This window comes from Dermacentor andersoni, chromosome 1 (genome assembly GCF_023375885.2).
Source record: "Dermacentor andersoni chromosome 1, qqDerAnde1_hic_scaffold, whole genome shotgun sequence".
Classification (NCBI taxonomy): domain Eukaryota; kingdom Metazoa; phylum Arthropoda; class Arachnida; order Ixodida; family Ixodidae; genus Dermacentor; species Dermacentor andersoni.
This window is the reverse complement of record NC_092814.1, coordinates 332,982,067-333,003,066: the sequence shown is the minus strand read 5'-3', so window position 1 is coordinate 333,003,066 and position 21,000 is coordinate 332,982,067. Positions and strand designations below refer to the sequence as shown.

Genomic DNA, 21,000 nt, shown 5'->3' with positions numbered 1-21,000 from the left:
CTTCACTTCATGGTGACATCAGCAGTTCGCAAACCATGAAGTTAGTTTACGAGACATTAAAGTAACCCACAAAAGCGAGTGAATGGAATCTATTGCTGCAATATTACTGCAATACTGCATGATAACTGCATATTAAGTCCATCAGAATTACAAATCAATAATTTTGGTCACAACCAAGTGCTGTAAAAGCAAACAGACATTTATTTCTTCGAACTTTATGCTAGACAGCTTTGGTATACCAGATTGAAGCTGCCATCATCTTCTCTCGCTCGGAAGCCCATTTATTGAAGCATCCTTTGATGTGTCAAGTTGTGTAGCTATGCCTTACTTTAGTCACATTTCAAGAAAAAAGTGAAGCCAATCTTTAGTGGCTCTTGTAGAAGTATGATAGCGTCACTGAAGAAGGAATGACATACGAATGCACTTTGAGGTAAAAAGATTTATGATTTCAAGAATGACAAACACGTTGCTCCGAGAACAGATTTGAGCTAGTCACTATAAAGTGCTTTCGAATAAGTTGCGCCAAACCCTAGGTGAGGAGCGAAAGGTCGTTTTTTTAATAATATTGGATTCTTCCAATACAGAAACTTCCAATACACATTCAGTAAATTTTGAACACGGCCACCAAACAAATTTTCGGAGCGTCCAAGTGGTTTGGATTTTATAATGAAATTATGCTCAGTGCGGATTTGTTTGTTTATTTGTTTTATTGTGTCTCATTCAGCACATAGAGGAGGGTGAGAACGAAGCTGCCAGCAAGACGTCCGGGAAGACCATCAACCCCCTCAAAATGTGACAAACTGCATGCCAGAAAACACAGATATGGCTCAAGTGACAACATAAAATAAAAACGAAGATGTGGCATGTCATTACACAAACAAGAGTCACCGCAGACACAGACACTTAATCAACGCCTAAGATTACAACGTGTACAGTACGGGCTCATCAATTTAAGTTGAGCAATGACAACATGCTTACAACTACTTTGACAAATGCCTGAAACCGATCCGTAGGATGTCAATAAAAAAGAACGTAGACAAAATATGCCGTGCATACAGTATGCACAATTATATCATCGCTAACTCAGGGACTTGTGCTTGTGCAGCCAGATAACTCGATGTTGTTCGAGTGGACATTCGACGTAGGAACCTCATTCTTTATGTCCCGCCTCCTTCCTTTCAAGATGGCGTCCACAGCGATCTTGTCTATATTGGTTATGGGACATTCGCACGTGATATAGAAGACGAAGGCGAAGAACAAGCTGAAGAACAGCAGTCCAATGGCATCCGTGAACTGCGTGACAGAGTAAGGTCATGGTCAATCACACATGAAGAGACTGTTGCAGTTTTGTTCTTGTTTATCACTACGATAAAATGGAAAGTTTGGTTACACCAACATCATAGCTAAAAATGGAACACTGAGCAAAATTAAGATACCAGATAAGATAATTAAGATAGGAGCATAATTAAGTGTGCCTATGTGGAAAGGAACAAAAATAATTAAAACGTGTCACAATTCTTTAAAAGCAAGGAAACCATCGCTATATTGTAACGCCGCACCGGAGGAGCGTGGAAGAGAAAGAAGAAGCGGCGCGAGGTTTTCGGAGTGATAGGGTGCTTCGGTCAGTCCCATGTCTTCTCTAGCATTTTCACTGTGAATAAACCTATTCCTCTTCGTAACAATATACTAAGAACATGACCAAAGTTGCAAGTACTATACTCATACGAAGCGTAATGCAGAGCCACAACATCACACAGCATCTGATCATGCTGAAATGTAGACTTCACAGCCAAGCGAATAAAAAGTCACAAGTACAAAAAGTTATCATTGCAATAAATTATACTGAAAAACAAATCATCTGATCAAAACGCACAACTATATTGACAAAAAGGTCATCCTGAAGTTATGTTGGCGTACAAACTACGTCACACAATTTGTGCAGCGACAGTTACGAAAAGCTAATGAGGTCACTGTGCGAGAAAATCGCGCAGGTGTCTTTTAACGTGTCTTTGTTGGTACACGTCCAGGATCATACAACTACTCTCTTTACACATAAGATACGTCTATCTAAGACGTCTGTCTAAGACATCAAGACTGCCACGAACTGTATGGCGATGGTGGTAAAATCGTGAACATTCGATGAGGATGTGCTTTGCATGATCAGGAAGGCTTCGCATAAGTTAGCTAAACAGCCTGTAGAAAGCGGGTCGTGTACGCGACGTCAAGACATAGATGATACAATATTGTGTCTATAGCCCATTCAAACTTCAGGTTTGGCGAGAAGCGCAAGTAAGGCCGAGTCCATGTTGTACATTGGATGACATTTCGTGAGCTCATTATAAATGCCGCACTTGATACTTTACGCCTGCTCATTTGGTGTCTGATGTACAAAACGCTATAGGTGGCAGTTCATTAAAGCATGTTTTGCTGCAGCCAATTTTTCCGCTAATTTATTGCCAATAATTTCAATATGGCTTGAGATGTAGTACAGATGAATTTGATGATCAGAATATGTTGCGATGGCCAACGTTCTTTTTTTTTTTGCTTTGTAACACAGTGAGAAGTTTTCACCGCGAAAACAACTTTGCATTACTATCTCCAGGCCTAGTTCGGAACCTGAGTTTATCGCCCGGTTGTGACCGTATGTATTTGCAGCATTTGATATCAAAGCTTTTTACATGCCAAAATACTTCGCTATTGTAGCTAACGTTTTGTGTATAAATTGTATTTTTCGGCATTGTTTTAGACACGGTGAAGGTGGCGGATGGCAAGGGCAATGGCAGGGAGTATTCAGATTGGTGTAGGCCCTGTCGTCCTTACATCTCTCAATAGTGAGGTAGGATGCATTATACACATACATACATTGTAGATCCATATAATAAATACATGCATAATTATGTATTTTCAATCAAGACAGCTATAGGTCCAACACAGTAACGTATGTAATATGGACAAAGATGTACAAGAACAAGCTTAATCTGCCCTAAAAGAAATAATTACAATCAAGCATTTAAAATAATACAGAAGTGAAATACCAGAATTTCTTGACATAATATCAAAGAAAGCAAATATGCTGCCATAATGTTTTTAAAGCATTTCAATGATCCGGAGTTTTTCACAATAGTGGTCGCATTTTATTATGCATCTATGAGGGCTGAAAATAATTATATTAGTTATATTCCATACCGTATCGTGTCCTGCAAAAATGAACCCTACAGCGCAGATGCCTGAAATTCTATTGCGCGGTGCCAGGTATGTACAGGCGCCGACAAAAGTGGTATACTCCAAGCAGCGGGAGCCGGAGCAACGGCAAACTGCATCGCAACGCCATCTACAGGCAGCATCTGGGATCGAGACAGCCAATGGGTGCCCTTTATTATTTGCAGGCATGTCGCTTGACTCGTGTCAATGTAGAGGGCGTCGCAATGCAGTGTGCCGCTGCTGCAGCTCCCGCTGCGTGGAGTATACCACTTTTGTCGGCGCCTGTACGTTTAGTAAAATGCGCGAGCATCTTCCTGAATTTCACCTTATATGTGTATAGAGAGCGTAAGATAATATAAGTACGTGGGTCACATTTAAAAGACCATACTTCAGAAAAAAACCTTCCCGCGTGGTCGCGGCTTCCAAGGTTTTCAATGCAACAAACTGCTTGTTTTTGTGGACAAATTAGAGGATCCCAGTTTGACTTTTCAATATGTCCCTTGAATGTGCATCGGAGGAATGGAACGGTAAGTTTTCTGCAAATGAGCTGCATCCACTACAGTAAAATATTTCCATAAACTATTATTTGCTAAAGGCGCTTCACGATATATCATAGAAATAAAATGTTCCCTTATTCAAATAGTTCAACTTAAATCGAAGGTAGGTCGATGTATTTTATTGATAGGAAAGAAAGAGAGGTCGACATGAGCTAGCACGCTCTAGTCTGCTACTCAGCACTGGGCAAAAGGGAAGGGGAGTAAAAGTACTAGGATGGATGATGATGATAAGAGAAAGGATAAGTGCTTATGTACATTAGACTGCGGCGCTACTACAGCCGCTCGTCTTGTTTTCTGTCATGCAGAAACTTTAACAACGCTTTAGTCGTCCGCATTGAAGTTTCAGTGTCAGGCCATGGGTCGAGAGCAGCGTGCTCCGACAGTGGTTTCCTGCCAATGTTGGCTAGGCAATTATCCAACGTCCTTCGCTCCAGCAGAAATGCTGGCCATTCGGACAATATGTGTTCCGACGTTTCAGGCGTCGCACATTGTTCGCAATAAGAGCTGTTCGAGTGGCCGCGGTGGGGTGTGCGTAGCGGCGGGTGAAGCAACGCCCAGCCGAATCCTTCGTAGCAATAACGCTTTGCTCGGCGTAATCATCGGAGGCAAACTAAATTTACCTTCTGGGTCGATCACATGTAGACGTCTCTGGATGCTGTCAGCAATGGCTGTGTCTGTCTCTGTAAGGTCCTGCATGAGTGGCTTGATCCCTGAGCTCGTGCCAAGACGGGAGTAGGCAATCCGTACTTCATCAGAGGAAAAGAGTGCCGATATTGCCTCACTGTCAGCGAGCTCATTGCCACTCGCATTACAGTAACCAGGCACCCATTGAAAAGTGATCAAGTGGTCACCTCGCTTGGCATTGTGAAGTTCAGCAATCTGCAGCGCGAGCAGGCAATATGGTCCTTTCGTTAAACACATTTTATCGCCTGCAACGCTCATTTGCCATCGCACAACACCGACCATTTATGGGGTGTCTGCGTGCTCATAAAACGGACAGCCTCCCGTATTGCCACCAGTTTCGCAGCCGTAGATGTCAATTTGAGACTCGATTGAAATCACCGAGTAATGTCAAGTTGCAGGACAACAAATCCTGCCGTTGTGGCAGATGGTGTGACCGAACCATCGGTATATACTTGTACAGTCCCAATATACATAATGTAAATATATAGGACAGGGTGAGCTGTTTCAAGCCAGTGGAAGAAACGCGGACTTTCTTCGTCATTCCAGGTATTTGGAGCCTCACTAGTGGCATCGTTAATATCCACTGACATGTCTCGGGGATGTTGGTGACCTGGAACCTTGCAGGTATAATGCATGCGTGACATACAATTGATTTAGAAAAAAACATAGTCAGGGTTGGTTGTTGGAAGTGATGACAGAGGATGGTGTGAGTGACTGCTCATCAGGCGAACATTAGTTCACACATGTTCACAAGACCTGTATACGTCGATTGGGCGAGCCCGTGTGCCCTTAGTTGATGTGCAGCGTGGGAAACCAATGCATATCCACAGTACTTGTGCCTGAAGGCTACCCAACATGCGCATAAAAGATGGCCCCACGTTAGATAGCACAGGCATGTTGTAGCGTAGATAGCCCACAAGAAGTACCTGGTACACTTGCAGCAAACTTCGTTCAGAAGGGCCCCATCTCAGACCCGATATAACACAAAGAACGTGTATGAAGTTTGTCAGTTTAGCCCTAAGCGCAGTAACATGTTTTGTCCAAGGAAGACTGCGGTATGTTACCACACTAAGAAATCTGTGGCAGATGACTAAAGGGAGCGCCGTTCCGTCGACAGCGATAGGATATTGTGACATTGATTTGCGCCTAAATGCCAATGCTGCAGACTTAGTTGCTGAGACTTGAGGGCCTTTACAGCGCAAGTACTTCGACGTGGTGGTAGCCGCATATTGGAGCCTTGCGCGCACTTGTGGACGTGTGACCCCAGATGACTAGCTAAAAATGTCATCCACGTATGTGGTGATATGCGTTGTGTCAGCTCGTCTGCAAGGCCTACCAGTATAGCATTGAACAATATTGGGCTGAGGACGCCAGCCTGCGGATCACTCTTACGAACGACATGTCTATCAGTCTCGCTATCCGCAATGGACGTGAAAATAGTGCGGCCACTGAGAAAACTGTACAGCCACCCTTACATCCGGCCGAGATCTTCAAGCGCACGGAGAATCGAATGGTGCATGCCGTTGTCGTTGGCACCTTTAATATCCGTAAATATTTCACATACCAGACGGCGGCGTCTTTTGTCCTGTTGGACAAAAGATACCAGGTCGATCACACCGTCAATGGACTATCGGCCTCTTCGGAATCCATTAATAAAATCAGGAAATCTACCACTTCTCTCGAGTAGCCATTCCAGTCTGCTCAGTACCATCCGTTCCATCGCTTTACCAACAGAGCTTCCCAAAGCTACAGGCCGATAATATGAATGATCACGATAACATTTCCCGGGTTTCAGCCGAGCTACAAGACGACTCCACTTACAGCTGTCAGGTACGGTCGCTGAGTTCACGTGGAGTTGTAGAGCGACAGGGCAATTTCTCGAGCTTCCACACGAAGATGACAAATCGTACAGTATGTGATTTCATCTGGTCCTGGAAAAGATGACCAGTGGGAGGCATATATTGCAGCGCCGAACTCGTGCATAGTAATAGGCGCATACAAATAGTGATAACTAAGTGGTGGGAAAGTCAGTCTTGCTGGCGTTGGTAAACTGCTAGAGGCACTCACAAGTAATTTGCAAGTCTTCAGCGACCTCAACTTCATGCCGACCTTGCCGTATGGCGACAGCAGTGAACGGGTGCAGCTGTTGTGGAAACAGTCGATGGCTTCGGCACAATTTGCCAGATTCTAGAGAGAGATTTTATGGAGTCCAGAAAGCCCCAGAATGTTCTCCAGCGTCGTTTGTTGAGCTTGACAAGGGGCCGTAGGACTTTGCGTTGAGCCCGGCGAGATGCAGAGACGTCTAATAGTGATTTGGTCCTTCCGCATTTTTTCCTACTCTAGGCCGTATCGTGCGAAGTCACTCGTACTGGTCGTCAATAGGAGATTTGGGTGCAGCTGCGCCGAGCGGTTTTGTTGTATCACGTAAGATTGACGAGATGCAATTGTCAACATTAGACGTTGATTGGATGATTTGACAGGAGGTGTTGACATATTCTTGAAATGTTGGCCAATCAATGCAACGCACAGTGTACGGAGCTGGAGTATGTAGCCATTTCAAGTGGATATATGTTGCGAGATAGCCACTTCATTGGGTGTCGAGACCAGCACACCATCGTGTAGCAAACAGCGGGCTCTTAAAAACAAACGCACTGTCAAGAAAACCTGTAATTAGAGCCTCCAAAGTATGTTGCCAAGCCATCATTGATCACCATCAAGCCTTGACGAAGCATGAAGTCAGCCCAGTCTCTAACGCGGGCGTTCGTCGAACCAGAGCCCCACATGGCATGGTGGGCTGGGACATGGTGGGCATGGTGGCATGGCATGGTGAGCTCCACATAGCATGGCACATGGCATGGCAGTCACCGATGACTATGTGGGAAGAGAGAGAAAACAAGGGTACGAAAGGCAGGGAGGTCAACCAGAACAGCATCCGGTTTGCTACCCTGCACTGGGGGTGGGGGAAAGGGGAATAGAAAGAGGAAGAAAGGGAGAGAGTAAGCACTGAGTGCGTGTGGGAGGGACACCATACACAAGGACACTATAAACGGTCTGTTAAGCCCGTGCACTTCAAGTACCGCACTAGTGCAAGAATCGCTTTTCGAGCCAGTGACGGGTGTGGCCACGGTCCGAGTATGTTTGACTCGGTGAACGGTCTCGAATCCAGTCTGCGTAAAGTTGCGCGCAGAGAGAGGCGTTGGACATCGTAGCGAGGGCAGGTACACAATAGGTGCTCGATGGTCTCCTCGCACCCACAGGAGTCGCACAACGGGCTCTCGGCCATTCCTATACGGTAGGAGTATGCGTTCGTGAACGCCACTCCCAACCACAAGCGACACAACGAGGTTGCTTCGCCGCGGGAAAGGCTAGATGGCAGTTGTAGCCGTAGCGTGGGGTCCAGTTTACGTAATCTGCAATTGAAGCCACTTGAAATCCAGAGATCTTGGGACTTCTTGTGCGCAAGTAGGCGAAGTTCTCTGGCAGCGTCCGACCTCGCCAAAGGTTTTGGACGCGTCTTGGTATCTTCGTGGGCACACCGGGAAGCCTTGTCAGCTAGGTTGTTGCCGACGATGCCACAGTGAGCAGGAATCCACTGAAATATAATGTGGTGTCCTCTTTCCAGAGCATGGTGGTGCAGTTCCCTGATGTCAGATGTCACTTGCTCGTAAGTTCTGTGACGTAATGCGGACTTGATGCTGTGAAGGGCTGCCTTAGAGTCACAAAATATGACCCATTTCTCTGTTGGCTCTTCGGTGATGTACATCATAGCGGCATGGAGAGCCGCAAGTTCTGCCGATGTAGATGTAGTCGTGTGCGACAATTTGAATTTAACTGTAACGCTCTTGGCTGGAACGACGAATGCGGCAGTTGAGCTGGTAGCTGAGGTCGAACCATCGGTATATATATGTATGCGGTCATGATACGTCTGGTGCAGTAATAGGAGCGTAAGTTGCTTTAGAGCCGGCGATGGATGATTGGACTTTTTTGTAATTCCAGGAATAGCAAAATTCACTCGAGGCTGTCGCAGGCACCACAGGGGAGAGGAAGGCTTCGCCGCCGGTGTAAAAGATGCAGGTATGCACTCTTGATGAGCGCTAATCACTCGTGAAAAGGTCGCATGAGGTCTCTCGGCTGGTAGGGAGGCCAAATGATGGTCGGGGATCCTTGACAGATGGCGAATGTGCGCTCTGAGAGAGTCTACAGCTACATGTGTCTGGATTGTATGGTCTCCTGCGATGGCGATTGTTGCTGCTGTTGAGGTGCACCGAGGCAGCCCTAAACACGTGCGTAGGGCTTGACCTTGTATGCTCTCCAAGGCGCGAAAGTTCGTCTTGCATGCATTTGAAAACACTGGTAGGCTGTAACGTAGGAGTCCGAGAAACAAAACCCTGTACAGCTGCAAGATAGAATGGACTGGTGTACCCCAGTTTTTCCCGCATAGAAATTTGAAGACCTGAGCAATGGCGACTAGCTTCTTCCTCAGATAGACGCAGTGAGCGCTCCACGAGAGGTTGCGGTCAATGATGACGCCCAGAAAGCGATGCGTCTTAACATAGAATACAGCTTGGCCATTGATGGTAACAGGATACGATGACATTTGTTTCCGCGTAAAACCAAGTAATGCGCACTTTTCAGTAGACACACTGAGGCCTTGTTCTCGGAGATAAGAAGCCGTCATGGTTGCCGCCCGCTGAAGCCTGGCTCTTAGCTGAGGGCGAGTCACCGCAGAGGCCCAGACGCAAATGTAGTCGGCGTATATTGAGACATGTACTGTCTGCGGTAGGTAATCCGCTAGTCCTACCAGGACGAGGTTGAACAAAATAGGGCTAAACACTCCACCATGCGGCACACCACGGCAGATGTAATGGTCTGAAGTTGGGCCGTCTTCGGTCTGTAAGAAAAAATGCCTCTCAGTCAAATAGTCCCGAATCCATTTATATATCCGGCCACCAACTCCAACAGCCTCAAGTGAGTTTAGCTATGGCCACATGGGCGACGTTGTCGTATGCTCCTTTTATATCCAGAAAAAGTGCCGCAGATAGGCGCTTGAGGCTTTATTGATTTTGGACCCATGTTACGATGTCAGTGACGTTGTCGATGGACGTGCGACCTCGACGAAAGCCTGTCATGGCGTCCGGATAGATGTTGAATCGTTCTAGGTACCATTCCAATCGAGCAAGAATCATTCTTTCCATCACTTTGCCGACGCAGCTCGAAAGCGCAATCGGACGATATGATGAGATCTCAAGCGAAGACTTTCCAGGTTTCAGAATGGGGATCAAGCGGCTCGATTTCCATTGTTTAGGAACGGCGCCGTTCTGCCAAGACTCATTCTAGTAGTTGAGCAGCTCATCACGTGCGTCATGTCCAAGGTGGCATAGCGCAGCATACGTGATGCCATCAGGTCCTGGTGACGAAGAACGCCTGCAGGTCGCCAACGCAGCATCGAGCTCTTGGAGTGCAAATAGCACGTTCATTTCTGGTACACGTGCCTCAGGGATGTCATTCAATGCTGCTTCAGTAATGATGGCCACGGACCCAGCAACCCGTGCACAGAACTCTTCAGCCACTTGAAGTTCCGAGCGGAGTAGGTAGAGGGCCAGAGCAGCGAAGGGCTTCCTTTGATGCGGAGATGAGCGAAGACCCCTAACCGTTCTTCATATGTGCGAGAGCGATGTTCGGGGATCAAGCGACTGAGAGAATGTTTTCCATCACTTATCTTCCAATTTATCCATGCGACGCTGGACTTTCTTTTGTATGCGTCGTGAACCTGGACAAGTTTGCAGTAATGACAGCAATTATGAACAGTCTATGCTTCATGTTGGAGGTATATATCCTCCAATAATTAAGAATGTGCGCCACTTGTTCTTTAGCGTTCTGCAAACGCAGTCGTTGGAAGCAGGTGGCGGAAATTCGGGCTATGCCTGCCGTGATTTGACGTTTTACTCACTCGGCCAAACACGCATGCACATTCGCACAAAACCGGGAGTTATATGTGCAAATAATTTTATTAGGGCATAATCCAACAAGCCAGACTGCCTTAGGCGCTTCTACCGAGCTGTTTATTAGTAGTATTCGTCTGTTGTATCTATAAAATAAATAAAGAACCATGAGAAAATTCCCTCTTGATATCTCACTAAATGTAATGGGGATTGCCGAGGGAATCCCAAATTATCCTTGACAAATGGGGGCATATTAAGGATCCCTTGGTGGTCAAAATTCATCTAGAGCCAACCACTACGCAGCACCTCATAATAAAATCATGGTTTTGGCATGTAAGACTGCAGAATTCCAATTCAATTCAAGTGCATTCGCGCAGGGCACTTAACAACGCGTTTATATCATTTGCAATTAGGTGAACACCAAATTACTATGTGCGGAGAGTGCTTGTGGACTGTCATTCCCTCGTTCGTTGCAATCACCGCACGGGCTGTCTGGCTGCGAACAGAAAGAAATGTACCGTTGAATTGTCGTGCAGAGCGGTCCAGCGCATGCAACATCAAGCTCCAGTCCTTGGCGAAGCAGCTGTAATGTGATGCGTCAAATTGCCTCGCCGCACATACGCCAAGCGACTTTGCATGTTCCTTTTGTTGCGTCTCTTAATATGGAACTGCTGTCGTGCAATGTTTTGAGCACCTGCTTCGGAACATAAAAGCCAGGAGGCCAAACCGAGGGAGGAAATAAGGGCATTTGTTCAGCTATGCGGCACCTCATTATGGTCGACAAATGGAAGGAAGGCACCAGACGAAGGCATGTTCATTATCTGTAAGGTGACTCCAATAAATATCCATTAAAAAAAATTCACCGGCGATTACGATACTCTCCAATGCGAAATTTGGGCACAGCTGTGTACGTGTTTTAATTTCGCGATATATTGGCTGGCACGGACAATCTGTCTCGTGCGGCATTTTGCAAACGGAGGGATGTGTGGCGCGACTGCCTCGCTAATCGGCGGAAGCGGAGAGGCGGCGCATGGGTGACGCGTCGTCGGTGCGGTTCTACAGCAGCCGAGCAGATAGACCTCCGCTCATGCAGCGCTTTGTTTCCATACAGACGACACGCGCTAATTTGGCGCAATCTCGTAGCCATTGTCGCCGAAAGCCCGTTTTTCGCGGTTCGACGCTTTTCTTCTCATGCTTTCGCCATGCCCTCCGCCTATGCTATCCGCTTCATGATCCTCTGCACCCTCCTCCTTCGCTTTCCTCCGCCCGCTTTCTTGGCTATCATGGTCTTTCATATCCCGCTGCGCTCCGCCTTCGCTTTCACCCTTCACTGTGCTCGTTCGCTCGGTTACGGGGGACAACGTGGACGCGCACCTCAAGAACGGGCGCCCAAAGCCCGAGACACATGGTGCGATTTTGGGTGCGATCGGTTGTACGACCATTCGCATCGGCAGCCGCACTCAACAGGTTCTCAACCAAATCCGCCGCACGCGGCGCCGAATCGCACGCCGCGTATGCGACCAACTTTACTGAACATTGTCGTGCGACTGCCGCACCGGTGGGACGACCGCAGCCAATGACATTGCCGGTAGCGTGAACGTCATGGCCACGTGGTAAACCTGGCGGGGCGGGGCGGGCGAGCGGGCGCGTGGCCGCTCCGATCATGACTGTTTTATTTGTCTCCCTTGTCGAAACGCGGGCCTCCTTCGCCGCTGACGGTGGCACATAAATCGGCTACAGTTTTCTTGTGACACGAGGTAACGTATAGAATAAAGTGACCTCGAAAGAGTGCGTGTTACAAAACGTTGTGCGATATAGTAAATCGTTGGTGTGATTTCTACTCGGACGTGGTCAGCGCAGACGCGCCTGCAATTCTCTATACGAAGCGGCTCGCCTGACTGGCATGCTTACTCATCGCTACTAACGGCACCAGGAGAACTAACCGTATTTTCACTTAAGAGAAACATAAATGTTCAGGCATTGATTGTGCTGACGAATTTAGGCGCTTTATTACGAGCTGCGGACGCATCGCAAGGGCCCTCGGCCCCAGATAGACGGCCGGCAACTAAGCCTACACCGTCTCCCAGCGATCGCAAGCTCCCCTGGCATGCTCGTTCCCATCTGTCGGCGCCAATGAAATCAAATGCGCTGCAATTTAAGCGTGACTTAGCTGTGTACACGTTGTGCCGACTAACATAGGCGTTTCGTTATACGAGTTGCAGCGATCGTGTCACAAGCGCCACCGGTGTCGGATTCGATGACCGAGCAAGCTATGCCTGCCGGCTCCTAGCCATCGGCGGCTTTCAACGGAGCCGATACTGCTAACGCGCCCTTGCGGAAACACGTCTACAGTGCTCGCATAGACGTGTTTATATTGTCATCGTTTGTTTCAAACAAGAGAGCTGTGCAAATACGGTTGCTTTCATTTGCTGTTCGAAGTTACGCAGCATTCCGAACTTCCACGCAGGGGCGCCGGTTCTGGGCGGAGCTACCCGCCGCTCGCTCATTCGTACGATGTGTCCCGAATCGCTGCATGCGGCAAGTCGCACACGACGTGCCGCACGACAGATCGCACGGAAAATCGCACCCCATTTCTCGCGCTTAAAGCCTGTTTCACATACAAGCGATGTTGCGCTAGAGCCCACGCGGCGCCTGCCGCGTGGGCGAGCCTCCTTTCCCAATACCTGTTTTCCGAGCGACGTGCATCGCTGCGATCACGTTCGCAACATTTGGAAAAATTCGCGAGCGGCGGGAGCGGCAACCAATGGCGGAACACCTTCAGCAGTCACGTCGCGATCACGTGGCAGGGGCGTGGCCGAAACGCGGACGGCGCGGAGAACCGGGGGAGCGTTTTTACAATTGCTAGTAGGTACAGCGGGGCGTGGCGCTTTTGACGGAGCTCGACGTTTCTGCGCAGGCGCGAGTAAGAGCGGGTGCGAGAGAGGAAACCTGGGGGCCTTTGCTCCTTGAGTATGTGACTCTGCATAGGCACAACAGAGGTTTCTTAACGCGTGTTGTATGCGTTTGTCCCCTAGACATGCCGGCATTGCGGAGTGCGGTCCAGTTTGTTTAAGCTCCGCCGCTGGCTGCCTGCGCGGTGAGGCAGTGGGCACGGACGCCCCATTTGGTGATCGCTGTGTCTGAAAGCAGGGGCGTAGCCAGGGGGGGGCTTATAAGCTTCATCCCCCCCTCCCCCGAAATTTTTTCGTGCTGTCCGTGCACCGCCAACCAAAGCAACCCCTGGGGCCGGAAATCATAGTGGATTTTGTCTAGAATGTCTTTTTCACGATCGAAAAGACATTTCACCGCGAACATTGCGAACTCGGGCTGGATTTCGCGGCAACGCCCGTGCGCCGGGAGTCACACAACCCCAAGCAGACCCATCCTAGCACAAATTTCAAGGGCGTTTTCATAGCGAGCGGGCTCGCCGCGGAACCTATGGTGCGCACGGATGTAAATTCCGAAACTCTATGGGTATAAATCTCATAAACCCGTGATGTAAAAGGTTCATTGACATTTACAAAGTTCTCCTTTAGATTTTCAATTGCGGAACTTTTGGGTTTAATGTTGTTATAAACATTTGACGCGATATGTCTATTGACTTTTCTAAAGTCTTAAATCGGAACATACAACGAGACAAGACAAATCAACACACTAACAGACAAGTTGACAAAGCACGCAGCGAGGTCCGATGAGACGAAGCGTTGTGGTGGTTCATTTGTGCCGTCATGTCACATAAAAAATATCAACATTTTTATTTCACCTATGCCAAAACATTCTTGTCAAGACACTAAAGCCAGCCAAGGTAACTACGTTCTTAATTATTTTTTCTACCTTGACTATTATCGCTTTTGGCCGCTTTCTGCCTAGCAGACGAGAAAAAGAAACAATGGTCGCTCGCCGGCATCACTGTGGGGACTCGACGTATTGCACCGCGTTCGCTTGAGCGCCACCTTTCCGGAAAGTCATGTCTCGCCGGTGTAGGATACCCAGCAGTATGCGTAAGGTTCTCGGTGGACCAAGCGTCTCATGTTTTTTTTGATGTTCCTTCGGTAGCCACATTTGGTGCCCAAAGTAGGCATTAGATTGTGGCCAACATACTCTCCTTTACGTTTTTTCTGTTTTTTCATTTCGGTGCCCCTGCCCCACAAAGGAAAAAAAAGATACATTGTTGCGGCGCCGCGAATTGTCGCATGGTCACAGTTTGTTACTTCTTTTGCGGAAAGTAATCGCCCACGGCCCGCTTCGGTTGTCGGATACTATTATTATATTATTGTGATGGCAATTATATGAAGACTCCAGGCACATTCCTGCTGTCGCCGTCGCCCTCATGTTTCGCATGAAGGCTCAGGGCAATAACGTCGTGACCACGCGCCGCATGCTGTATGTGCGAGTGAAAGAGTAGGGGGGGGGGGGAGTGGAATGGGTGAGCCGGCAATGGTGGCTCAGTCTTGCGTGCGCAAAGGAGAAAAGCAGGGAGCTAGCACGCCGCCTTCCGTCGCACGCGATACATCGGATGGAGTGGATGGAACGGGGGCGGGATCTAGGATTCTGTGAATCTGTGATTGCGCAACATGGTGTATTTGCCTTGCTTGACGCATTATATACAGTGGCTTTTTTTTACATACGTAGATTTATTGGAGACTTATACGTATATTGGGCGCAGCGGTGGCGTAAAGGTAGAACACCCGCCTTGGTCCGTGGTTCGAATCCCGGTGCCGCGCAATTTTCCACCGGATGAAAAAAACATCCGCGTGTTGATAAAATTGCATAAACAGGCCTGGAGTGAGGCCTGATCCCGGTGACCAGAACCGGTAACGCACTCCCTCACCAGAGCAGGATTGGCCACCCTAGGGTGGTGTAGTACTTGGCCACAACCTCCTATATGGACACAACAATCAAACCCCGGCCCTCAGTCCCCAGCAGCTGCGAAGCAAGTGACTACGGCGGCGGTCAGACCTGCGACGCAGTAGAGGGTGGTAAGAATCCCAGGCTCCGGACAGGCCCCCATTGGAATATGAATCTGGCAACTTTTAACGCTAGAACGTTATCTAGTGAGGCGAGTCTAGCAGTACTATTGCAGGAATTAGAGGGCAGTAAATGGGATATAATAGGGCTCAGTGAAGTTAGGAGGCCAAAAGTAGCATATACAGTGCTAAAAAGCGGGCACGTCCTGTGCTACCGGGGCTTAGCGGAGAGACGAGAACTAGGAGTCGGATTCCTGATTAATAAGAATATAGCTGGTAACATAGAGGAACTCTATATGGCATTAACTAGAGGGTGACAGGTCTTATTGTGAAACTTAATCAGACGTACAAAATGAAGGTTGTACAGGTCTACGCCCCTACATCCAGTCATGATGACCAGGAAGTCGAAAGCTTCTATGAAGATGTGGAATCGCCGATGGGTAGAGTGAAAACAAAACACACTATACTGATGGGCGACTTCAATGCCAAGGTAGGCAAGAAGCAGGCTGGAGACAAGGGAGTAGGGGAATATGGCATGGGCACTAGGAATAGCAGGGGAGAGTTATTAATAGAGTTTGCGGAAGAGAATAATATGCGGATAATAAATACCTTCTTCCGCAAGCGGGATAGCCGAAAGTAGACGTGGAGAAGCCCGAATGGCAGGACTAGAAATGAAATAGACTTTATACTCTGCGCTAACCCTGGCATCATACAAGATGTGGACGTGCTCAGCAAGGTACGCTGCAGTGACCATAGGATGATAAGAATTCGAATTAGCCTAGACCTGAGGAGGGAACGGAAGAAACTAGCGGTAAGAGGAAAAAATAGAGGAGTTCCAGATCAAGCTACAGAACAGGTATTCGGCTTTAACTCAGGAAGAGGACCTTAGTGTTGAAGCAGTGAACAATATTGTGGGCATCATCAAGGAGTGTGCATTAGAAGTCGGTGGTAACTCCGTTAGACAGGATACCAGTAAGCTATCGCAGGAGACGAAAGATCTGATCAAGAAACGCCAATGTATGAAAGCCTCTAACCCTACAGCTAGAATAGAACTCGCAGAACTTTCGAAGTTAATCAACAAGCGTAAGACAGCTGACATAAGGAAGTATAACATGGATAGAATTGAACATGCTCTCGGGAACGGAGGAAGCCTAAAAGCAGTGCAGAAGAAACTAGGCATTGGCAAGAATCAGATGTATGCGTTAAGAGACAAAGCCGCCAATATCATTACTAATATGGACGAGATAGTTCAAGTGGCTGAGGAGTTCTATAGAGATTTATACAGTACCTGTGGCACCCACGACGATAATGGAAGACAGAATAGTCTAGAGGAATTCGAAATCCCACAGGTAACGCCGGAAGAAGTAAAGAAAGCCTTGGGAGCCATGCAAAGGGGGAAGGCAGCTGGAGAGGATCAGGTAACAGCAGATTTGTTGAAGAATGGTGGGCAGATTCTTCTAGAGAAACTGGCCACCCTGTATACGCAATGCCTCATGACTTCGAGCGTACCGGAATCTTGGAAAAACGCTAACATAATCCTAATCCATAAGAAAGCGGACGCCAAAGACTTGAAAAATTATAGACCGATCAGCTTACTGTCCGTTGCTTACAAAGTATTTACTAAGGTAATTGCAAATAGAATCAGGAACACCTTAGACTTCCGTCAACCAAAGGACCAGGCAGGATTCCGTAAAGCCTACTCAACAATAGACCATATTCACACTATCAATCAGGTGATAGAAAAATGTGCGGAATATAACCAACCTTTATATATAGCTTTCATTGATTACGAGAAAGCGTTTGATTCAGTCGAAACCTAAGCAGTCATGGAGGCATTGCGGAATCAGGGTGTAGACGAGCCGTATGTAAAAATACTGAAATATATCTATAGCGGCTCCAGAGCCACCGCAGTCCTCCATAAAGAAAGCAACAAAATCCCAATAAAGAAAGGCGTCAGGCAGGGAGATATGATCTCAGCAATGCTATTCACAGCGTGTTTGCTGGATGTATTCAGAGACCTGGATTGGGAAGAATTGGGGATAAGAGTTAATGGAGAATACCTTAGTAACTTGCGATTCGCTGATGATATTGCCTTGCTTAGTAACACAGGGGACCAACTGCAATGCATGCTCACTGACCTGGAGAGGCAAAGCCGGAGGGTGGGTCTAAAAATTAACCTGCAGAAAACTAAAGTAATGTTTAACAGTCTCGGAAGAGAACAGCAGTTTACGATAGGTAGTGAGGTACTGGAAGTGGCAAGGGAATACATCTACTTAGGACAGGTAGAGACCGCGAATCCGGATCACGAGACTGAAATAATCAGGAGAATAAGAATGGGCTGGGGTGCGTTTGGCAGGCATTCTCAGGTCATGAACAGCAAGTTACCATTATCCCTCAAGAGAAATGTTTATAACAGCTGTGTCTTAACAGTACTCACGTACGGGACAGAAACTTGGCGGCTTAAGAAAAGGGTTTTACTTAAATTGAGATTGAGAACGACGCAACGAGCTATGGGAAGAAGAACGATAGGGGTAACCTTAAGGGACAAGAAAAGAGCAGATTGGGTGAGGGAACATACACGAGTTAATGATATCTTAGTAGAAATCAAGAAAAAGAAATGGGCATGGGCACGACACGTAATGAGGAGGGAAGATAACCGATGGTCATTAAGAGTTACAGAATGGATTCCAAGGGAAGGGAAGCGTAGCAAGGGGCGGCAGAAAGTTAGGTGGGCGGATGAGATTAAGAGGTTTGCAGGGACAACATGGCCACAATTAGTACATGACCGGGGTTGTTGGAGAAGTATGGGAGAGGCCTTTGCCCTGCAGTGGGCGTAACCAGGCTGATGATGATGATGATAATTATGATGATGATGATGATGATGATGATGCTGATGCTGATGATGATGATGATGATGATGATGATGATGATGATGATGATGATGATGATGATGATGATACGTATATTTAAATATCTTGTCGCGAGGTTTTGTGTATACGTGCAGTGAACTTTGTTTCCAGTGACACTTTTTTGCCCTTTATCAAGCTTTATTTTCGCATTTGTAGATCCCATTGTACCTTTGCATTTCTAATGTACGAGGGCGTGTCAAATGAAAGTGAGCCTACCCTCACCACGCAATAATGGTTCGGTTCATTATCTGCGAGGCATGCGCGTAGCAGAGCGGCACCTCTCATTTACAAAAGTGACACGCAGGTCTGAGGACAAATGTTCTTTAATGCTCTCATAGAATGGGTTGAACATGGTTGAGTGACATAATGGGCACTCCAAAAGTTTAACAGCGTGGTGTCGCGAAGTTTTTGATAGATGAAGGTGTTTCCCAAGAAGAAATTTGTCGCCGTATGGCTGCCGTGTACACTGTACATTGTATTTCATTAGCCACTGTGAAGCGTTGGAACAAACGATTCCCAGAAAGACGGGAAAGTTACAGAGACATTCCAAGACCGGGCGAAAGCCATTGTGCAATCACCCCCCCCCCCCCCCACACACACACACAATTTCAAAGGTTAATGAGCTGATCAGAGAAGAACGGAGGATAAGCATCAATGATCAGTCATAGTTCGGTTCGCGCCATAATTCATGAACATCTCGGTTATCGGCTCTTGTGTGCGCAATGGATGCCAAAGATTCTGATCCACCGCCAGTAGACGGAGAAGTTTGGCGCTGCCTTGACTCATCTGATCCGGTATCACAATGAGGATGACGACTTCTTGTTTGCAATGGTGATCGGGGACAAACCGTGGTGCCACTACTACGAGCCTGAGACATCACAGCAGAGCTTACAATGGAAACATTCTAATTTACCACACCCAAAGAAAGCAAAGGCCGTCATTTCCGCCGGAAAGGTGTTGCTGACTTTCTTTTTTTGATCGTCAGGGGCCATTACTGATCAAATTTGCTAACTCTTAAGAGGCTATCAATTGTTTCCGATATTGTTAAACACCGAAACGGCTGCCTGTCGCAATCAAGAACAAATGACGTGGAAAATTGACAAATGGGGTCTTCTTGCTCCACGACAATGCCCGTCCCTAGGTGGCTGATGTGGTTAATAGAAAACTGGCAAAGCTCAAGTGGGAAACGCTGCAACATCCGCCATGTAGTTCAGACCTGCCGCCTTGCGACTTCCACATTTTGGGGCAACCGAAAAAAACAGCTCAAGGGAACCAGATTCGTGTCGGACGGGGACGTGAAAGAGTGAGTTACGGACTTTTTGAAGCAGTAACCCAAGAAGTTTTATGAGACGGGAATCACGCGACGCGTTAGTCAAGGGACAAATGCCTAAATGCTCATGCAGACTACTTTTAATAAAGTACCCCGTTTGTCATATATTCGCATTGGCTCACTTTCATTTGACTCGCCCTCGTCTATCTTGCAGAACTCCTGCTTTTTATACGTGCTCTCTGTTGCGACTATTATTTCGGTGCAATTACTCACGATATACGACCGGTGACAGCTGCTCCTGCGTAATACATTGGAACAAATGACAGCGTCATTGAGATTTTTCACTGGCCATTGCTTACGTACAAGAATGTAAACACGGCTCTTGAATGACAAAGTTTCATTGACATATTTGTCTCAGCTTGTTCATTTGATGAACTTTTCATTTTTCATATCAGTGGCATACACTGCTTTCCAGGTTTCGAACTGATATAAAGTTCGTGTCATATTTTCTTTACTTATTAAATAGACAAAAGCATGGAAGCATTGATATCAGTTATCTTGGGCACAATTTTTGGCACATACCAGTATATGCTTTTATCAAAAACTACATATTTTACTTGTTTCGACAGTGCGTAGCGTTCAAGAATTCGTTTGCAGCATCTTTGGCAATGGCAATGCAGTTGTTATTGATGTATTTCATCCCTCGACAAATTGTTTAAGAGGAAGCTTTAGCTCAGTCCCAACTCCGACGCGGCCTATTCAAATACATGTAAAACGCAGAAACGCTTTTTTGAGATAATCCCTGGATCGCTTTTAATGAAATTTGTTGCAGTTGAGAGAAAAGTTAAATTCTAGTGTCTGTTGGAAGCGGAATTTCGATTTAGGGCCTGAATTTTGTTTAAAATATTTTGCTAAATTCAAAAGTTCGAAAAAATAGAGGCACGACGTTCACAAACTAATAGCTATGCATCAAGAACAGATATCGCGGTTCTGTAAACGGCATCTATTATAACAATCAAAGCGGACAGATTTGCAATGTCAATTTGTATCTTACGTGCATTAGCTACGTTGTGTACAAGGGTTCTGCAAAAGCCGTATTTCCATAACACAAATTTTTTTTAGATTCATGTGTAACATATCTATTTTGTCCGCTGTAGATGTACTATTCGATGCAATTCGCATAATAGTGATATCATTTTTCATTGTTGAGTTAGAGAGTTTTGAACTTGATAGCTTCGTCTCTTTTGAAAATTTGCGATTTTGGCCAATTTTTAATAAAGAATTGACCACCTAAATAAAAAATTCGAAACCATGCATGTCACTATAATTTAAATTTTTCTTTTAAATGCAACAAACCTAGTCGAATTTGGTGCAGTGGTGTCGGGGGAAAACTAATTCCCCTTCTACATGCATTTAAATATGAGCACCCGAGCTAAAGCTTCCTCTTAAGGAGGAGGCCGAGCTGCAACG

General features: G+C 46.8%; 1 protein-coding gene across 1 annotated transcript in view; it reads right to left on the bottom strand.

Annotated features, from left to right (window-relative positions):
• Positions 1–392: 392 nt before the first annotated feature.
• LOC140219337 (uncharacterized) overlaps positions 393–21,000 on the bottom strand; it is a 139,005-nt gene continuing 118,397 nt past the window's right edge. The window contains exon 10 of the mRNA XM_072289112.1: positions 393–1,293. Within this exon, the coding sequence (XP_072145213.1) occupies positions 1,084–1,293 (210 nt within the window). The 3' untranslated portion in view covers positions 393–1,083. The remainder of the gene's footprint in view (positions 1,294–21,000) is intronic.